Below are 17,361 nucleotides of genomic sequence, written 5' to 3' on the forward strand. Positions count from 1 at the left end.
TTTTTTTATGTTTGCAATTTCCTTGTTTTGTTTTGTTTACTGCATTTAAACTTTGTTTGTTCCCGAGTGTTTGATTTTAATGAAATGAGCATTGCGTATTTTGAGTCAATTTATTTACATCCACTGTGTTTATCTTTATGCTTTATCTTTAAAAAAAAACAAAAATATATCTCTTGCTCACTTTCTTTATCAAACTTTTGTTTATGCAAAGATTGGAGGGAGGATGATGACAACAACGTACCTAAGTTGCTGAATTGTATGCTTTCAAATAAAACTTTGCTGATGATGTACATGCATTGTTTCAATCCCCAAACACTGGAGAAATAAGGGAGTTAACCCCTAGTCAACCCCTTTGAGCCTGGAAGTTGGAGTTTCTTTTTTATATGAAAATAACCCACAATTTTAACCTGGGGCAGGGTAGTTCTCAGCTAATTTGTTTGTGCATTCAATTTCAAGATAATCATTAAGTACACCTTTCAATAAGGGTTTCAGTCAAAAGTGACCAAGGTGATTATCATTAATCATTATCAAGGCAGTCACTATCTTTCCAATATCAAAAAAAAAAATTCAAAGAAAAAAAGCCCGCTAAGTCAAAACCTACGAAGGAGACTTAGGCAAAACTGGGGCATCCCACTAGCTGTAATCTCAAAAACAGGTCAGGAAAAAGTTAGGGATATAAAAAAGAGAAGTCAATAAATTCCTTGAACAACCATAAAATGTTGTGACTATCAAATGGAAGAAGTGACTGCCATCTCGGAGATTCCCTTGGTCTTTAAACCATCATCACTATCATAGGTGCAATCCCAAAACCCTTGGAGCCTAAATGCATAGTTTGATTTAACTGAACGTAGGATTGAAGTTCATCACGAAGAATGGGGTGGGTACAAATATACTTTGAGCCTATATCTAAAACCGTGAACCAAGCCACGTTACAACCTTTAAAAGACCTAATTGAAGCAAGGTTTATTTTGAAAGCATATTACAACAAGGTTGCGTTAACCTGACTCCTAAAGATCTTTGCAAATCGTTTGTTTTACCATACCTTTTGCTTTATCCATCACTTTGGATGTCTAAAACAATTGTGTTTGGACTTTTGACTCATTTGCTTTACATCAATAACATCATTCCAATAGATAAATTTGATTTCAAAATATGCTTTGAGCGTTGCATTAAAATTACCATTTTTGAATGAACATTTTATTTGCAAATAAGTACTCATCTTTCAAGAAGTTCAAGTAGTTGAGAAACTTGATCAGTGATCCTATCAGGGGCACGTTACTTCAAGATCCTGTTATTCAAGAGTTATATTGGGGGCAAGTATTACCAACATTCATTTACTGGAGCAATGATCAGTTAACCTACGATAATCAGTCAATCAGGGGCATTCTTCTTCAGCGATCCCCAAGCAACTTATTAGTCCTTCTCAAAAGGATCATCAGTGTGACATAACAGAGCTGGCCATGTTCTTGTGTTGAGGAATCAGAGTTCCAATCTTCCTTCACAAAAGAGTCTACCTCAGTTGTCATAACCAATTGCATTACATTGATCATTCACATATCATGCATAGAAAAATTCAAAATCATGCATCAAAGCAAAATTCATACTCATTTACCTTCTTTCGAGATCCCGTTGTTATCAATATCTTACCTTGAGATTTAAGTCCAACCCACTTGGAATCCAAAGCCTGTTATCGGATGTCATAATCTTTCATTGGCATCCAAAGCCTGTTATCGGATGTCATAGGCTTTCATTGTCATCCGAAGCCTGTTATCGGATGTCATAATCTTTCATTGTCATCCGAAGCCTGTTATTGGATGTCATAATCTTTCATTGCCATCCGAAGCCTGTTACCGGATGTCGTAGCCTTTCATTGTCATCCGAAGCCTGTTACCGGATGTCGTAGCCTTTCATTGTCATCCGAAGCCTGTTATCGGATGTCATAACCTTTCATTGCCATCCGAAGCCTGTTACCGGATGTCGTAGCCTTTCATTGTCATCCGAAGCCTGTTATCGGATGTCATAATCTTTCATTGTCATCTGAAGCCTGTTATTGGATGTCATAATCTTTCATTGCTTTCCGAAGCCTGTTATCGGATGTCATAATCTTTTATTGCAATCCGAAGCCTGTTATTGGATGTCATAATCTTTCATTGCCATCCGAAGCCTGTTATCGGATGTCGTAATCTTTCGTTGTCGTCCAAAGCCTGTTATTGGATGTCATAATCGTTCATTGCCATCCAAAGCCAATTATCGGATGTCATGTCATTTTAATGTCATCCAAAAGCGAGTAATTGGATGTCACAATCCCGAGTAAAGTGTTTTCACCTCATTCAATGCCACTCTCGAATTTATCTGATTATTGATATCGTCTAATGCCACCCTTAGACGTTCCTACTATCTTTTTACCTAGCATTTTTATCCCCCATTTCCAAGTTTCTTCATCAATAGTTTGTCTTTTGTGGCGCCATGTCCCCCCACAGAATTCAGAGGGTCTCATATCATATTACATTCAAAAAAGTGTCAATTGCATTCATGTCATAAGCATTGTCGATGCGATCTTAAGACAAAAATTGTGTACTTTGTATTTAAGTCTCTTCACATCTTCGATAGAAGAAACTTAAATAGGGGCATCTGTCGCACCCCAATTTTTGACCCACATATTTCATTCATCATTAGCTTGTCCCGCTTTTATTTCATGTATGTTCATCATTTAAACATCGCATTGTTGCATATTCTGGAAAAAAACAGACTTTTGATAAAGTCGATAAAAAATAGCCTACATTTCCACCTCTTTGCATTTTTTATTCGAGTTATTATTTTTCGAATTTTTATTTTAGATTCCATAGATTTTAGTTTTTATCATCATCATTTTAAATAAAATATAATTTTGTTTAGATAATTGTAGATTAATTTTTGTGATTATTTCATTTTAGGTTTAGATTTTATTTAGGAATATAGTTTAAATGTTTTAGGCCCATTTACACTTTTGTTCTTAGGCCCATTTTTTATAGAAAAATAGTACAGAAATTGAAACAAAAATTTGTCCTCATCTTGCTGCTATCCCACGCCTCCTACTTCTGCATTCTCCCTGCACATAACAACAATATACTGCTATTTGCTGCTCCAAAGCCTGCATATTATGTCCAAAATTTGCACCAAATTAGCCATACCAAATCTGCATAACAAAAAGCAAAGAATCAAGTTACCAAATATGTTCAAAATCTCATCAAATTTTCCCCCCAATTTTCATCTAAACCCTAATCTTCTATTCTATATAAACAGACATTCAACAACATAGAAGAGGTGGACGAAAAAAGAAGATTGTTACTCTGCAAAATATTCACAGCTTCCTCCAAGTTCATTCACAAAAACTTTGAGCTTATTCACCTTCAAAACACACTCAGCAAGAACACCCATAACTTCACACCTTCATACATACTCACCCTCCAACCTTCGTTCAAATCACCCTCCATACACACAAAAACATAGCCTGTAAAACTCACATTCACTTATCTCACTCTCAAAACCTCACAAACAGGGCAACCTCAATATCCCAACCTGTAAATCGTCCTCACCAACACTCAATACTCATAAACAGGCCCTCACCAACATTAACAACACACAGCAACTCGCAACATCACAAGATCGAAGATTGCAGATTGAAGGAACACACCTTAAAATTGTCTTCGAAGTCATAGAGATCTGAAAGCTTCACCTCGGTTTGAATCTTCTAAATCTATTTTGCTTGTGCTAATGTTCCATGCTTGATGTGTATTTTTTTCGTAATTTCTTTCTGTGTGGATCCAGAACTATGTTGAATCTTTGGCTTGGTATTTGTTGTTTTTGTTGTGTTGATATTACATTGTGAATACTTGAAACCGGTTGATCAGAAATTTGGTAGAGAATGGTTTGCTTGCTAGTTGTATGAATGATTGAGAGAGCGAGAGAAGAGATCGAGCGAGAAGTACGAGAGAGGGCGAGAGATTGGAAGTCTCATGGTTTTTTTTCTTCTGAATGTTAAGAATCGATGACGAAGAAGAAACAGAGAGGTGAGAGGTCGTGACTCGTGAGGACCGATTTTGCAATTGAGAGGTGGATCCCATTTGTCTTTAGGGTTTATTTGGTCCTGACTTTAGCTTGGGCTCACTTACCTAAGCCCAACTCGAATTTCTCTTGTACCCCCAGCGCTCAACAATAAAACCCTTTCCATGAGCCTCTTCTATTTGATTTGGGCTCACTGTTTAAAGCCCAGCGAACTCCTTTAACTAGCACCCTATTTTGCATGCTTACACCCCCATTTTATTTATTTTCTTGCACATTTAACTTGTTTGATTAAGCTTCTTTAATATTTTATTTTGCTTTTATTTTCTAATAAAAAATATATATAATACAAAAAACATGTTTCTAGATTTTAGACTTTATTCTCATGTTAAAAATACCAAAAAATATTAGATTTATCTTTCAATTCGAAAATAAATAAACCTTGATCCAATGCCAAGTCGTTTCAATAAATTTCTCAATCCAACGTCGAGTTTCTTCTTTTAAAACTTTCTCCAAACCATGCTGAAAGATCGAGTGACAAGAAGTGTACACCTCTTGAATATCTCGATTCTTTTGGATTAACACTTTTTTTAAACCTTTTTTAATCAAATCAAAATGACCAAGTGACAAGAAGTGAACACCTCTTGAATACCTTGATCTTTTGAATTAAAATACATTAATAAAATCAAAGTGATCAAGTGACAAGAAGTGAACACCTCTTGAATACCTTGATCTTTTGAATTAAAACACCTTAATCAAATCAAAGCGATCAAGTGACAAGAAGTGAACACCTCTTGAATACCTTGGTCCTTTGAATCAAAACACATCAATCAAACCGAAATATCCTGTGACAAGAAGTGCACACCTCTTGAATACCTTGATCTTTTGAATTAAAATACGTTAATTAACAAGGACAACAAGTGACAATGGGGCTCGCCCCTGTTCAATACCTTGGGTAAAGACGCGCTAGGTGAGCACCTATGCTCAATCCTTTGCTAAATGTCCGTTTAAAACACAACTTCAATTTCATTCAACCCTTTTTGCCTTATGGCTTTTAAAACTCTTTTCATAAACGAGACACTTAATCAATTTTCAATACGAACATACTACCACATGTGAAGATCGAATATCTTCCACTCGAATGCGATGATGGCCAAAATCATGTCTTATCTTGATTTAGTCATCCATTCTTGTAGTGATCTCATATCCATGTGCGCGTAGTATTTCCATTTGAAAACGATCGAGTACCTCTCGCTAAAATCAATTAACAACCTTTCGTGGTTCTTAGCCCGAACTACGATTGCTCTGACTTCCCATTGCACTAGGGAATACGTAGGCACAAGATACAAACGTCTTGGCGAGCATAATAATAAAAAAATCTTTTCTTTTTCCTCATAATAATAAAAAACCTAAAAAACGTTTCTTTCATCTTTTCTTGATTAATAAGCTAAAGAACGCAAACATTATACTAACACTCAAACACGAAACTAACTAAATGGGTCCCATCGAGTACGATGGAGGTGAGGGGTGCTAATACCTTCCCCTTGCTTAACCGACTCCCGAACCCTAATTTGGTTACGAACGACCATCTTATCCTTTCTTTCCTCTTTGTGGGTTTTATCGATATTTTCCCTTTCCTTCTTGGAATAAATAAAGTTCGGTGGCGACTCTGTTGTACTTCGAATGCGTGAAAACGCGTCGAGTCACATTTTTACCGCTACAACAATTACAAATATTAGAAGACACATTTCTAACACACAGTCATTCAATGCTTAAAGGCTTATGAATAAACATATAACTTACATATCGATGAAAACACAAAACTCTTCTATCAATATGATATAGGAGTGGCTCACAATAGAAAATACTGCATGAACCCTAACACTCTAGAATGTAAGTTCATAAAATAATAGGTTTGATGCTTGCTATATATAACAATCTTCTGGACTGGATTTGAGCTTCAAATCGCTGCAGGGCACTCCAGAAAATCTTCCACAATTTTCTCCCTAAAATAGGAATTTAAATATTAGATTCCTAAATATTCTCCATATTTAGTAACTAATCAAATATCTTGATATCTGAGACAATCTCTTATCCCTTAAATCAAGCGCCACATAGGATTGCATAATATTCCAAAATATTCTGCATCTGTACATCAACTAACTCCAACTGATCCAACTGTAGCTTAAGAGACGCGAAATCGAATGAACTCTGCATAGAACATCTTTCTCGACATGTCTTCATTAGTTATGTGGAACATCTTATTCAACATGTTCCCATAAGTTAGTTTTGCCAAACATAATGTCAATAAAAAAACTAAAAATTAACAATCTCCCCCTTTGGCTTATTTTGGCTAAAACAACTTATTAATTCTCAGCCCTGTAGAGAATAAACCTTAGCAGTTCCACAACCAGAGATGCAGCGGAAAACAACCATATGTAACACACATGTTAATTGTTAGTGGAATATGCACACATACTAGTCGAGAGATGTACTTTCCTTACCAGTCAGTAAGATGTCAAAACATTGTGTCTGACATCCCTCTCATGCTAATCCAACTCTTCTTCAACGTGTAAAGGAACTCCCCCTCAACAGCAGCAGCTGATCAGCAACAAACCAGGGAAAAAATCTCCCCTCAATCAATGGTTAGTGGCTAGCACACACTATTACTCCCCCTTTTAGCCATAATATGACAAAGCAAGGTTTATAAATAACCAAAATAAACCACTGATCATACCCTGGGCCAATGCCAACAATCAATACTAAAATTCCTGGATCAAATGGGAACCATTGATTGTAAAAAGAGTCCAAAACTCCCAGTGTTGAGATCCTTCTTCCTATTCTTCAGTGCTTGACTGCAGCCCAGCCAATAATTGCTATAACTCTTCACACACAAAAATGTCTAATTTGCTTCTTAATTGCTCAAATTGGTGTAAAATATAAGGTTGACGGATCTATTGGGAGGTACACGACAATATTGTTGGCCAACAGATTCACTCAAACTTTAGAGTAGATTACTCAAGAACAATTGTTTCTGTTGGAAAAAAGAAGATTATCCGAGCAATATCATCTTTAGCCTAATTACAATTGGAATTTCCACCAATTTGATGTGGAAAATGAATTTTTTCTCGGATAACTTGAAGAAAAAATCTACATGAATGTATCCAACAAATACCGTGAGCATATAGCACCGACAACCCTTGTATGCAAGTTACAAAAGGATTTACATAAGCTAAAACAATTACAGCGAGCATAGTTTGAAAGTTCACAAAAGTTACGACATGTTTGTGCTTCAAACAAAGACAGAGACACTTATAGTTACAAACAATGATAATGAAGAGAAGAAGCAACAACTATTAGACAATCACTTCGACAAAACAATTTAGATTAAGATCTTGAGAGAATCAAAGTATTTTTTTTTGAAATTGAAGTTATCCACTCTAAGAAAAGATTTTTTATATCTCAACACAAAAACATTAGCGATCTTCTGCAAGAAGATATTGCAGTTCATAAGAAAATCTATCAAAAGTTAGTCTTAAAACTTATATACCTAACCTAACACATATTAGGTGCACCATAATAAAATTGAATATATTGAAGTTTTCAGATACTTCATAAAAAAATTAGATAGAAATTATATTTGAACTTCATATATTTCTTTTAATGCAACCTTGCATATCTTTTAACTAAAGGATCGAATCACAACTACTTTAAAAGAATTATTTTAAAAAATAAAAAATAATAGATATTCATTCACCAATTCACCAATAAGAAAAAAAATATTGTAAATAATTTACTTATTACTTTTTTACCGTTGTTTTTACTATTGTTAAGTAATTTATATTCAAGGGCCGGCCCTAGGGGTAGGCCACTAAGGCTACCGCCTAGGGCCTCACATTTTCTGTTTATTTATATAATTTTTTTAATTATTTTTAAAAAATAAGTTTTTAAATTATGTTATATATCAATTAAATAATAACAAATAATTTAATAAAAAAAATAATAATAACAAATAATATATATTAATAATATCATTGTTTGATTTGTTAATTTAAATTTCACATGTGTATAAAATAATTTTTTGAGTTTTTAAAATATAATAGGAGATTTGATTAAATTTGTTTTAACAATTTTGGCATTGTTTTTAATTATGATTTTTTTAAATAATGAGAAGAGTATTTAGATGAGTTAGTTTTATTATCAATTAAAATAAAATATTAAATGAAATTAATTATGATAATTTAATGACTTTATATTTTAAACATCTAAAATATATTAATTTAAAAGAATTTTTTTATCATATTAAAAATATTTAATTTTAAATTTCGCCTTAGGCCTCGAGACATGTTGGGCCGGCCCATAATCAAACTTTTAGTAGTCTCTTCTAGTAAATTAGAATAGTATGTATAAAAAGATTAATTGTGGTACATTATTCAGAGTGAATATACTATTTATATTGAAATCCTGGTAATTAATGGGGACATGAACTTAAATAAAAATTTGATAGGAACTCCAATAATTGTAATAATAATTTATTAAAAACAAATAAGAAAAATGCAGGACAAAATATGTTATTTTGGCCTTATGTAATTACACATTTACATGACATTTTATTCATTATGATCAATGAACATATGAAACACAAGCAAACATACATTTTTATTGACAAAGAGGTTTAAAATTTTGTGCTGAGATTCCCACTGCTAGTCCAAGACTCTTGAACTTGCATTGAATACTGTAAATTCCAGAGCACATCCTCTATTGAAGGACGCTTACTAGAAACCTTAGAGAGACAATTGATGGTAATCTGAACTGCAGTATTCATTGATTCATAGGCATAACTCCCTCTCAGAGAAGGATCAATTGTACTTCTTAGTATAGATGATGGTGGTTCTGATGAACTTCTTTCAAGCTGAACATGATAAAAACACAATTCAAGATAAGAAAACATATAATATATGATCATGTTCATAGCCGTCTTTGAGAGCGTGTAACACAGACTACCACACATGACCGAAAATTTGACACGTTTAAACTGTTCCTAAATAGAATCTCATAAATTGTCACAGTTAAAACATGACATAATATGACCTTTATTTGATTTGTCATACTTAAACCTTGATTAACATACATAGAGTCTCCGAAAACTAAAGACGACTCTGATGATTTTATTAAAAATATGACAAATAACTAAAGTAGTTATGGATACCTCATCCTTGAGCTGCTCTACTTCACTGGAGGATGCAATTTGTCTACCAGTAATGACTTCAAGTAGAATAACACCTAGCTGATAAATATCTTCCTTTTCTGCATCACTTTGTTCATTAACTGTGTTCTGAAAATTGATCAAGGTTTATTTCACTCCATGTTAGAATTTAAGATGAAATCATACAAATGTTACTTAGAGAATGAGTGATCAAATCATATGTTCTGTCCTAACCTTGGATGGCAATGGAATTCTGTATCCACTGACTTTTGCATTGAGACTATCATCCAACAAAATATTCTCAATCTTTAAATTGTTGCCAAATACTCCAGGAGCAACACCTGTATGCAAGAACTGAACTCCTCTTGCAATTCCTATGCTTATTGCCATTCTTTGTGGCCATTTCAGCATATCCTTCTTTTTCCCATCTATTCAATATTTCATTTCACAGTTAAGATTAATTGATAGTATAAAAGATCTTTACACTGACTGAAAGTATATAAGGCCGTCTTTAAAAGCGTGCAAGATGGACCACGGCATAGGGGTCCAAAACTTGTCATGGTTAAACCTTGACAAAACAGAATCCATATTTATTTTGTAACTGTTAAACTGAGGCTAACTTAAAAAGTCTCAAAAATCTTAAGACGGGTCGGAGTATATATGAATTTAATTATGTGATTGTTTACCTGTAAGTTGATCTCTCAAAGACACATTTGAGATGTATTCATGTACAATGAAGACAGTGCTTGTTACTTGAGGAGGATCCTGATGAGTAATGAGACAATGTCCTAGAACACTCACCATATGTCTATGCCTCAAATTTTGTAATACATCTAATTGCTGCATAATGCTATGTGGTAAACCCTTCTGCTTTATCTTTATACTGTTAATCAGGACCACTGAACCATTTCTCAACCAACCTTTATATATCTGTGTAAATAATTGATATCATTAAAACTTTAAAGATTATGAAAACTTTAAGGTTATTAAAAGCTTTTTTACCTGTCCTTGTGATCCTTCTCCTATTAGATTTGACTGGTCAAAGTTGTTTGTTGCATCTTCAATTTCTTCTTCTGTGAAAATATTGTATGGTGGCTGTCCATGTGTACCTAGCCTCATTGTTTGAGGAACATGTCCTGTTTTCATAAGTCAGATCAAGTTAATGCAACTCTTAAATGAATGAACTTGTTTTGTTGAATGAAAGGAATGTCAGAAAAATAATATGAAAAAAAAATTATAACAAAATTACAACTCAATAATTCCTCTTACTAGATTTATCAAGTACTAATATCATAGGTAACCCCCAAAACATTGGTACCTTTATGAGAGCTTGAGTTATGAGAGGAGAGTTCAAATTCTGCTAGATGCTAAGTTATTTATCTTAACTTGGCCTTGGACTTTTTCAACACGCTTACTATTGCCTCCAAGGTTTTAAATAACGGCCGGTCGCGTAAAAAATTTTGTGATTTCGGTCGGTACATGTGTTGCGATGCTGATAGCGATTGTTGCAGTGTAAATTAACCGCATTTTCTTTTTTCATCATAAAACAGTTAATAAAGATATTGGTATTGACACCTTCTGATAGTGGTTTATCGCCTGGCCGTTTTGCAGTAAAATATAGTTTTTTTTTTTTAAACTTTTGCCTCAACCTATGATATATATTAATTTACACAAATAGTAAATAAAAACAAGAACATGATGATGCTAAACTTACTTGCATTCATATTTGATTTTTCTGAAACCTTATGAGCAACAGATCTATCCATATTATGATTCAATCTTTCTGGCTTGGCCCTCCACAAGACAAACACAATGATCAAAGCCAAAACACAAGCAATTCCCACAACACCTCCAACAATAACAAGCACAAGTCCTAATTTCATACTTGATCCCTTCTCCACCTTTCTCTTAGGAGGCTTAACAGCCAAAGCCGCATCTTTTTTGCAATATGATAAAGAATGTTGTTCATCATTCGAACTTTTCGTCGACAAACAATTCCATGAATACAACACTTTCGCCTTCGATTTCACCATGCATGACGGTAATTTTCCTACTAGAAAATTACGCGAAATATCAACATAATTCAACGATGAAGATGAACTACATCGCGAATTCGTTGAGATGTTTCCACTTAATTTGTTTGAAGATAAATTCAGGTAATGAAGTGAAGGTAAAGAGAATATAGAAATCGGAATTCTCCCGATCAAATTATTCGAAGAAACATCGAAAATTTGAAGTTTCTCGAAATTCGAAAGATCAAGAGGAATCTGAGATGTTATGGAGTTTTTTCTCAAGATGATTTTCACAATATTGTTCCCAATAGAAGGAAATTCCGGACCGAGTTTATTTCCATCAAGATTAACCTCTTCAAGAGAAGCTAAACTTTTAAGATCCGGAACACTTCCATTTAAAAGGTTATCAGCCAAAACAACACTCTTCAAGTTCTTCATCGAAGATATTGAACGCGGAATTTCATCGGAAATGAAATTCGAACTAATGTTGAGAATTTCAAGAGATGAAAACCTGTTGATTTTTTCTGGTAATGGACCCCATAGACCTAATGAAACTAATGACAGAATCTTCAAATTTGAAAGTTTTGTTAAAACAGTGAAAAATGAATCAGTTGAGAAAGTTCCGGAAAGTGCTTGAAAAGGTTCTGAACTGTGTGAAGATGGAGAAGTTCGGTTTCCGATGATGGTTAATTCGGTTACGCGGCCGTTGGAACAGACTATTATGAGTGATGGTGAAGGAGGGAGGAAGCAGAAGTTTGTCCAGTTGTTCCATCCTTGAAGAACTTGAGGATATTCTAGAAGCTTCTGGACTTGGAAGAGAATTCTGGTTTCAGTTTGTGATAATTGTGCAATTGAAGATGGAATAAGCAACACAAACACAAGAGTAATTGCAGAAAATAAATTCATATTTTGATGCTAAAAATTGAAGTTGCTGAGAAATGAAATGGTTTTAATGAGTGGTTATATAAAACAGAATGTTTGATCAATAATTATGAGGAGTATTTTTTTTTATTCTGTTTTCTTTTTGAAGGTGTAAAGTGTGTGAGATGATTAGTTGTGAAAAGTTGATGATACAATGATTGAAGTAAAAAGGTATTTGCTTTGGTGAAAAATGATTAGAATAAAGAATATGAGAGTGGTGTTTGAGTAGGTAGGTGGGAAGTGAGGGAGGAATGAAGTTTTGTAGAAAGTGGATCTGAGATCTGGAAAGTATGGAGTTTAAATTTTGAGTGAAGGAGCCTAAAGGTGGAAAGTGCTAGTGAAGGAGCCTTGTTTGTTACACACATCACATGCAAGAGTGCAAATGTGTACTAAAACTAGCTGCCATGCTCTGCCACTATAGTATTCTTTTCAATCTTTTACATAAGACACGCTTTTTTTTTTTTTTTTTTACCAACGGAAAATCAACTCATAAGTAAAGATTTAATACAAGGAGGTGTCAAATGAAAGAAACTACACCTAGTCCAAGAATCGGCCGCCTTCGTTATGGCGTGAGCAACCGAGTTCGCTTAGCGCTTTACAAACTTTACCTCAAAGTTAAGACAATTAAAAAACAAACTACGAATAGAAGAGATAATACACACTTAAATCATAAAAAATGAATATATATAAAGAATGTACTATACTATTTAAATCGCAAATAATATGAGACATTTCACTTTTAAATTTATTAAATAATTAATATATTAAAAATATGTATATTGATTAACTACATTAATTATTCAATAAATTTTAAAAAATGAATTGTCTCTTATATAAAAGAATGAATATAATATTAGATTACGTTATGAAATTATGAAGTAGAATAATTACTACTGATTTCAACTACTTCAACTAAAGAAATCTCTATTTTATGTAATGTGTCTCATTTTCAAAATCATTTAATGTTAAGGACAAAATATCATTCTATTTTATGTTATACATTCTTACATAGCCACTTGTTTTGTTACTTGTTACGTTTTCCAATGAGAGCATAGTCAACACAGCTTTGAAGTCAAAGTAGCAAATGGAGGAACTTCGGTTTTGACCCATTTATAATCAACATGGGAGAATGTGAACACTAAGTAAGGGAAGAGTTGTTAATGTTTCATTAAAATAAGAACAGTTGCTAGTGTAACCCACGTGCCATACCACGTGACTTTAGTGAATAGTTGACTTTTTATCTAGAGATTGGTAATGGTTAGGGATGCTCGCGGTGCGGTTTGGGCGGTTTTGGCGAAAAAAATCATCCGAACCACAAGAGAAAAAGATAGTGCGGTTTGATTTGGTTCGGTTGACTTTTAAAAAAAATCTGAATCAAACCAAACCAAAGTAATGCGGTTTGGTTCGGTTCGGTTGGTTCGGTTTTTACTAATATTTTATTGAGCCATATATACACACATATATATATATATATATGACAACATAATTTTATATTTAGACATTCATACACTAACAAATAACAACAAAACTCGTCATATTTTGACAACAATTTTCCATGTAATATGTAAAAATTAAATTAGACAAAAGTGAAATATTAAACATAAAATAATAGCATAAAACAATATAAAATTATTATAATGAAACAAAAAAATAGAAGAGACGAAAGATTAGTGAAGGTGAAAAAGAAAAAGAAAAAGTGTTGAGAGATTAGAGAAGAAGATGTGCGATAAAAATGAAACTAAAATACAGAACATTTACATAAAAATGAGAAGGTGAAAAAGAAAGAATGTAGGAGAGTAAAGATTATAGAAGACGAGGGAAGATGTATATATGTAGCAAAGAAGGTGAAATAATGTTATTAGAGATTTGAGAAGATCGGGACTGAAATTATATGTGTAAGGATGAGAAAATTGTTCTTATTCATAAGGCTAATGTATAATAGGTTTAATTTTGGGTTGGATGTGAGTTAAGTAAAATTTAGGTTGTAACATAATGCGGTTTGATTCGGTTTGGTTCGGTTTACAAAATACAAACCGCAAACCAAACCGAACCGTGCGGTTTTGTTAAAAAATGACGCAAACTAATCCGAACCAAATGCGGTTTTTTGCGGTTTCGGTTTGGTTTGATTTAGTTTGCGGTTTTCTGTTGGGTTGATTTGGTTTTGAGCATCCCTAGTAATGGTAGAGTATTGAGATTTTTTGTTCACTTGTTTTAATCTCTATTTTATTTTATTTTTGGGATTTTTACATTCCTAATGTATGGAGAAGAGAGGCCATGGCATTATTGGTAGGTATTTATGGGTGGATAAGAGTTAATTATTGTCAGCCTCTTTATGATATCAATCTTTTTTTTCTTCTTTTAAATATATCATATTTTTTATAGGCATTTCGAAATTATTGTATAGCGATTGATTTAGAGAAAATAACTTTTAAACCGCTCATTAAATTAGTCACTAACAATGACTTTCAAAATTTTGTTTGGAATTTTAAATTTTATGTACTGGAACAAAGAAACTGTTCTGTATCAAGAAATTTAAATAGTATACATCCTTAAGAAGAGATTATGTTGAAAAAATCTTTAATGATGGCTTTGATCTAATAAAAGTCTCTTAGTCTCTCCATCTCATAAAAATTGTCTATGTGAGAGACCGTGATGAGTCTCACGTGAAATTCAACGTATTTTTTTTAATTGTTCAGTCATTTAGTACTGGTTTTAAACTATTACAAAATTTCAGAATATAATGTAGTAGCGGTTTTAAACTGTCACAATATAAACAGTAAAAATTTTGTCATGCTTTAAAATTATTACCAAATGAATAGGTTTTGTGATGCTTCAAATCGTCTCAAAAAGAATAATAACGAATTGTAGCAGTTTAAAACCGCCGCCAATTGTTGAAAATGTAAAAAGAAAATACAACATTACTTGTATATGGTGCAGTTAGCATATTTCTCTTTTTTAAAGAAATCGTCTTTATACAATAAAAATAGAATATTTCACTAATTAGTTATCACACTATTATTCCACTAATTTTAATTAATAAAAATATTATAAATATAATAAATATTATTAATTCTATTATTAAAATTAATATTTCTAATCATTTCTTTCATAATTGTGAATTGTTTAAATTTAAAAAAAAATTGCTTTCAATCGATAATAATTGAGCACTTAGTTGTCAAAAAACAATAGTACCGTATAACTCTTCAATTGGGTGTACTTACTTATTCAAAGAAAGTTCAATCGGTGTAGGTTTTGGAGTTTATTGCAGTGGGTTTGTGTCGGTGAGTTTGTTACTATATAAAGTGAGGCCAAACTTAAGATAAGGGCTAAAGTTTCTGTATAGTGCACAAATTCTTTGGTAACATGAATGACACTGACACATTTTTATAATATGCCATCAATTATTCTACCTAATCCCATTTTTGCTTTATTCTAATGAGATCAAGTTTGAGTGCACTCATAAAACAATATATGTTTATCTTAAAACCGTTCGATTAAGATCAGACGATTTAAAAAATTATTTGATAAAAATTAGATTTTTGTGATGTACTTACTAAACCTGGTTGCATGTGACTACATCTAATCCAAATTTATTCTCCTGCTGTACCTTCAAAATAGAGTTAGTTAGTAAGTATGGCAATTGACAACCTGTCAAGATCTGGTTTTAGTGTTTATTTCCATTGTATTCTTAGGCATATATAGATGCTACTACTTTTTATATTATATAGATTTAGTAAAGTAATATAAATTATTTTGGATTCTTTCTTAGGGTCATAGTTTGATCATTTTAATAAATTTCTTGGTGAAGTGGAAATGTTCACATTTTTGTTTGAATGCACATTCCAAATCATAATTAAGAGAAGAATTTTGACTTTCAAGTGTTATGTTAATATTTTATTGAAACATATATGGAAGAAGAAGATTTTGAGGAGTATATATTGCAAGTGTTCATATCTTGCTTAATCTTCTTGTCTACCAAGCTTAAGCTTGACTTAAGCAAATAAATAATTAGGTTGGATCATTGATTATTCATTTGTTTTAGTTATCTCACACTGTTTTTACTAATTTTGTCCATAGTTTTGTCTAAAAATCGACTATTAGATTGTGGAAAATACAAAGAAAGTAAGGTTGAGTCCGAGCGCGTGACCAATCTCGTTGGATTATAAAACTGCCCTTGACTTGAGGACACACCTTTGGCTCAATAGTGTTGGAATAGGTAGACTATTTGTGAATTGTTCATGTTCAACTTAGTAACTAAAGGATTATTACCCACCTGTATAGACTAATTAGACAACATAATATATGCGTAAGATATGATGTACAAGTTGTGGATTCAATTATGATAGAAAGGTTCAATGCACAGTGGTGATAGGAATCATAGAAGACATGATATACTGGTTTTCTTTTGAGGAACACACCTTTACGAGAGCCATACCAATTATTCATTAAAAATTTGAAAATGATGGTGAGTGGGTTCTCCCACTTATAAATGCTCAAGTCTCCACTTTCATATCCAATATGAGACTATTTTCCCATCTTACTCGCACTTATAATTCTTTTTCAACAAAAAAAATACTCAGTCTAGGACTAAAAAAACCTAATAAAGAAATCTGTTAATTCAAAATATGAAACAATCTCGGTTACTAATTTCTAAAGTTATGGGTCATGGAGATAAATAGTTATCTCCATCTAAGGTACGCCAAGATAATGAAAATTCTCCCATTTAACAATAGTTTGAGGTACGCCAAGACATTATTTCTGATCAAATCATAGCTACACTGAAGGCTTACGAGGAGGCATCGGGTCAGGTTGTCAACTTGGACAAAAGTGAAGTTTCTTTTAGTCGCAATTTGCCGGAAGATGTAATGCTAGCTATCCGTAATCGGTTGGGAGTTAACGCAGTGGCGAGTCACACTAAATACCTTGGGCTAGGGGTGTTCGCGGTGCGGTTTGGGCGGTTTTGACGAAAAAAATCATCCGAACCGCAAGAGAAAAAATAGTGCGGTTTGGTTTGGTTCGGTTGGCTTTTAAAAAAAATCCGAATCAAACCAAACCAAACTAATGCGGTTTGGTTCAGTTCGGTTGGTTCGGTTTTTTACAAATATTTTATTGAGCCATACATATACATATAGATGATAACATAATTTTGTATTTATACATTCATACACTGTCAAATAACAA

General features: G+C 32.9%; 1 protein-coding gene across 1 annotated transcript; it reads right to left on the reverse strand.

Moving 5' to 3' along the window:
- Nucleotides 1-8,486: 8,486 nt before the first annotated feature.
- Nucleotides 8,487-12,591, reverse strand: LOC131629687 (probable LRR receptor-like serine/threonine-protein kinase At1g14390). Its single transcript, XM_058900470.1, has 6 exons — nt 10,962-12,591; nt 10,250-10,383; nt 9,934-10,177; nt 9,482-9,675; nt 9,251-9,376; nt 8,487-8,953 (listed from the first exon to the last, which is right to left on the reverse strand). The coding sequence occupies exons 1-6, from the start codon at nt 12,163-12,165 to the stop codon at nt 8,717-8,719; spliced, it is 2,139 nt and encodes a 712-aa protein (XP_058756453.1). The 5' UTR covers nt 12,166-12,591; the 3' UTR covers nt 8,487-8,716.
- Between the last annotated feature and the right edge of the window lie 4,770 nt (nt 12,592-17,361).

Source organism: Vicia villosa, unplaced genomic scaffold, assembly GCF_029867415.1.
Source record: "Vicia villosa cultivar HV-30 ecotype Madison, WI unplaced genomic scaffold, Vvil1.0 ctg.000591F_1_1_3, whole genome shotgun sequence".
Taxonomy (NCBI): domain Eukaryota; kingdom Viridiplantae; phylum Streptophyta; class Magnoliopsida; order Fabales; family Fabaceae; genus Vicia; species Vicia villosa.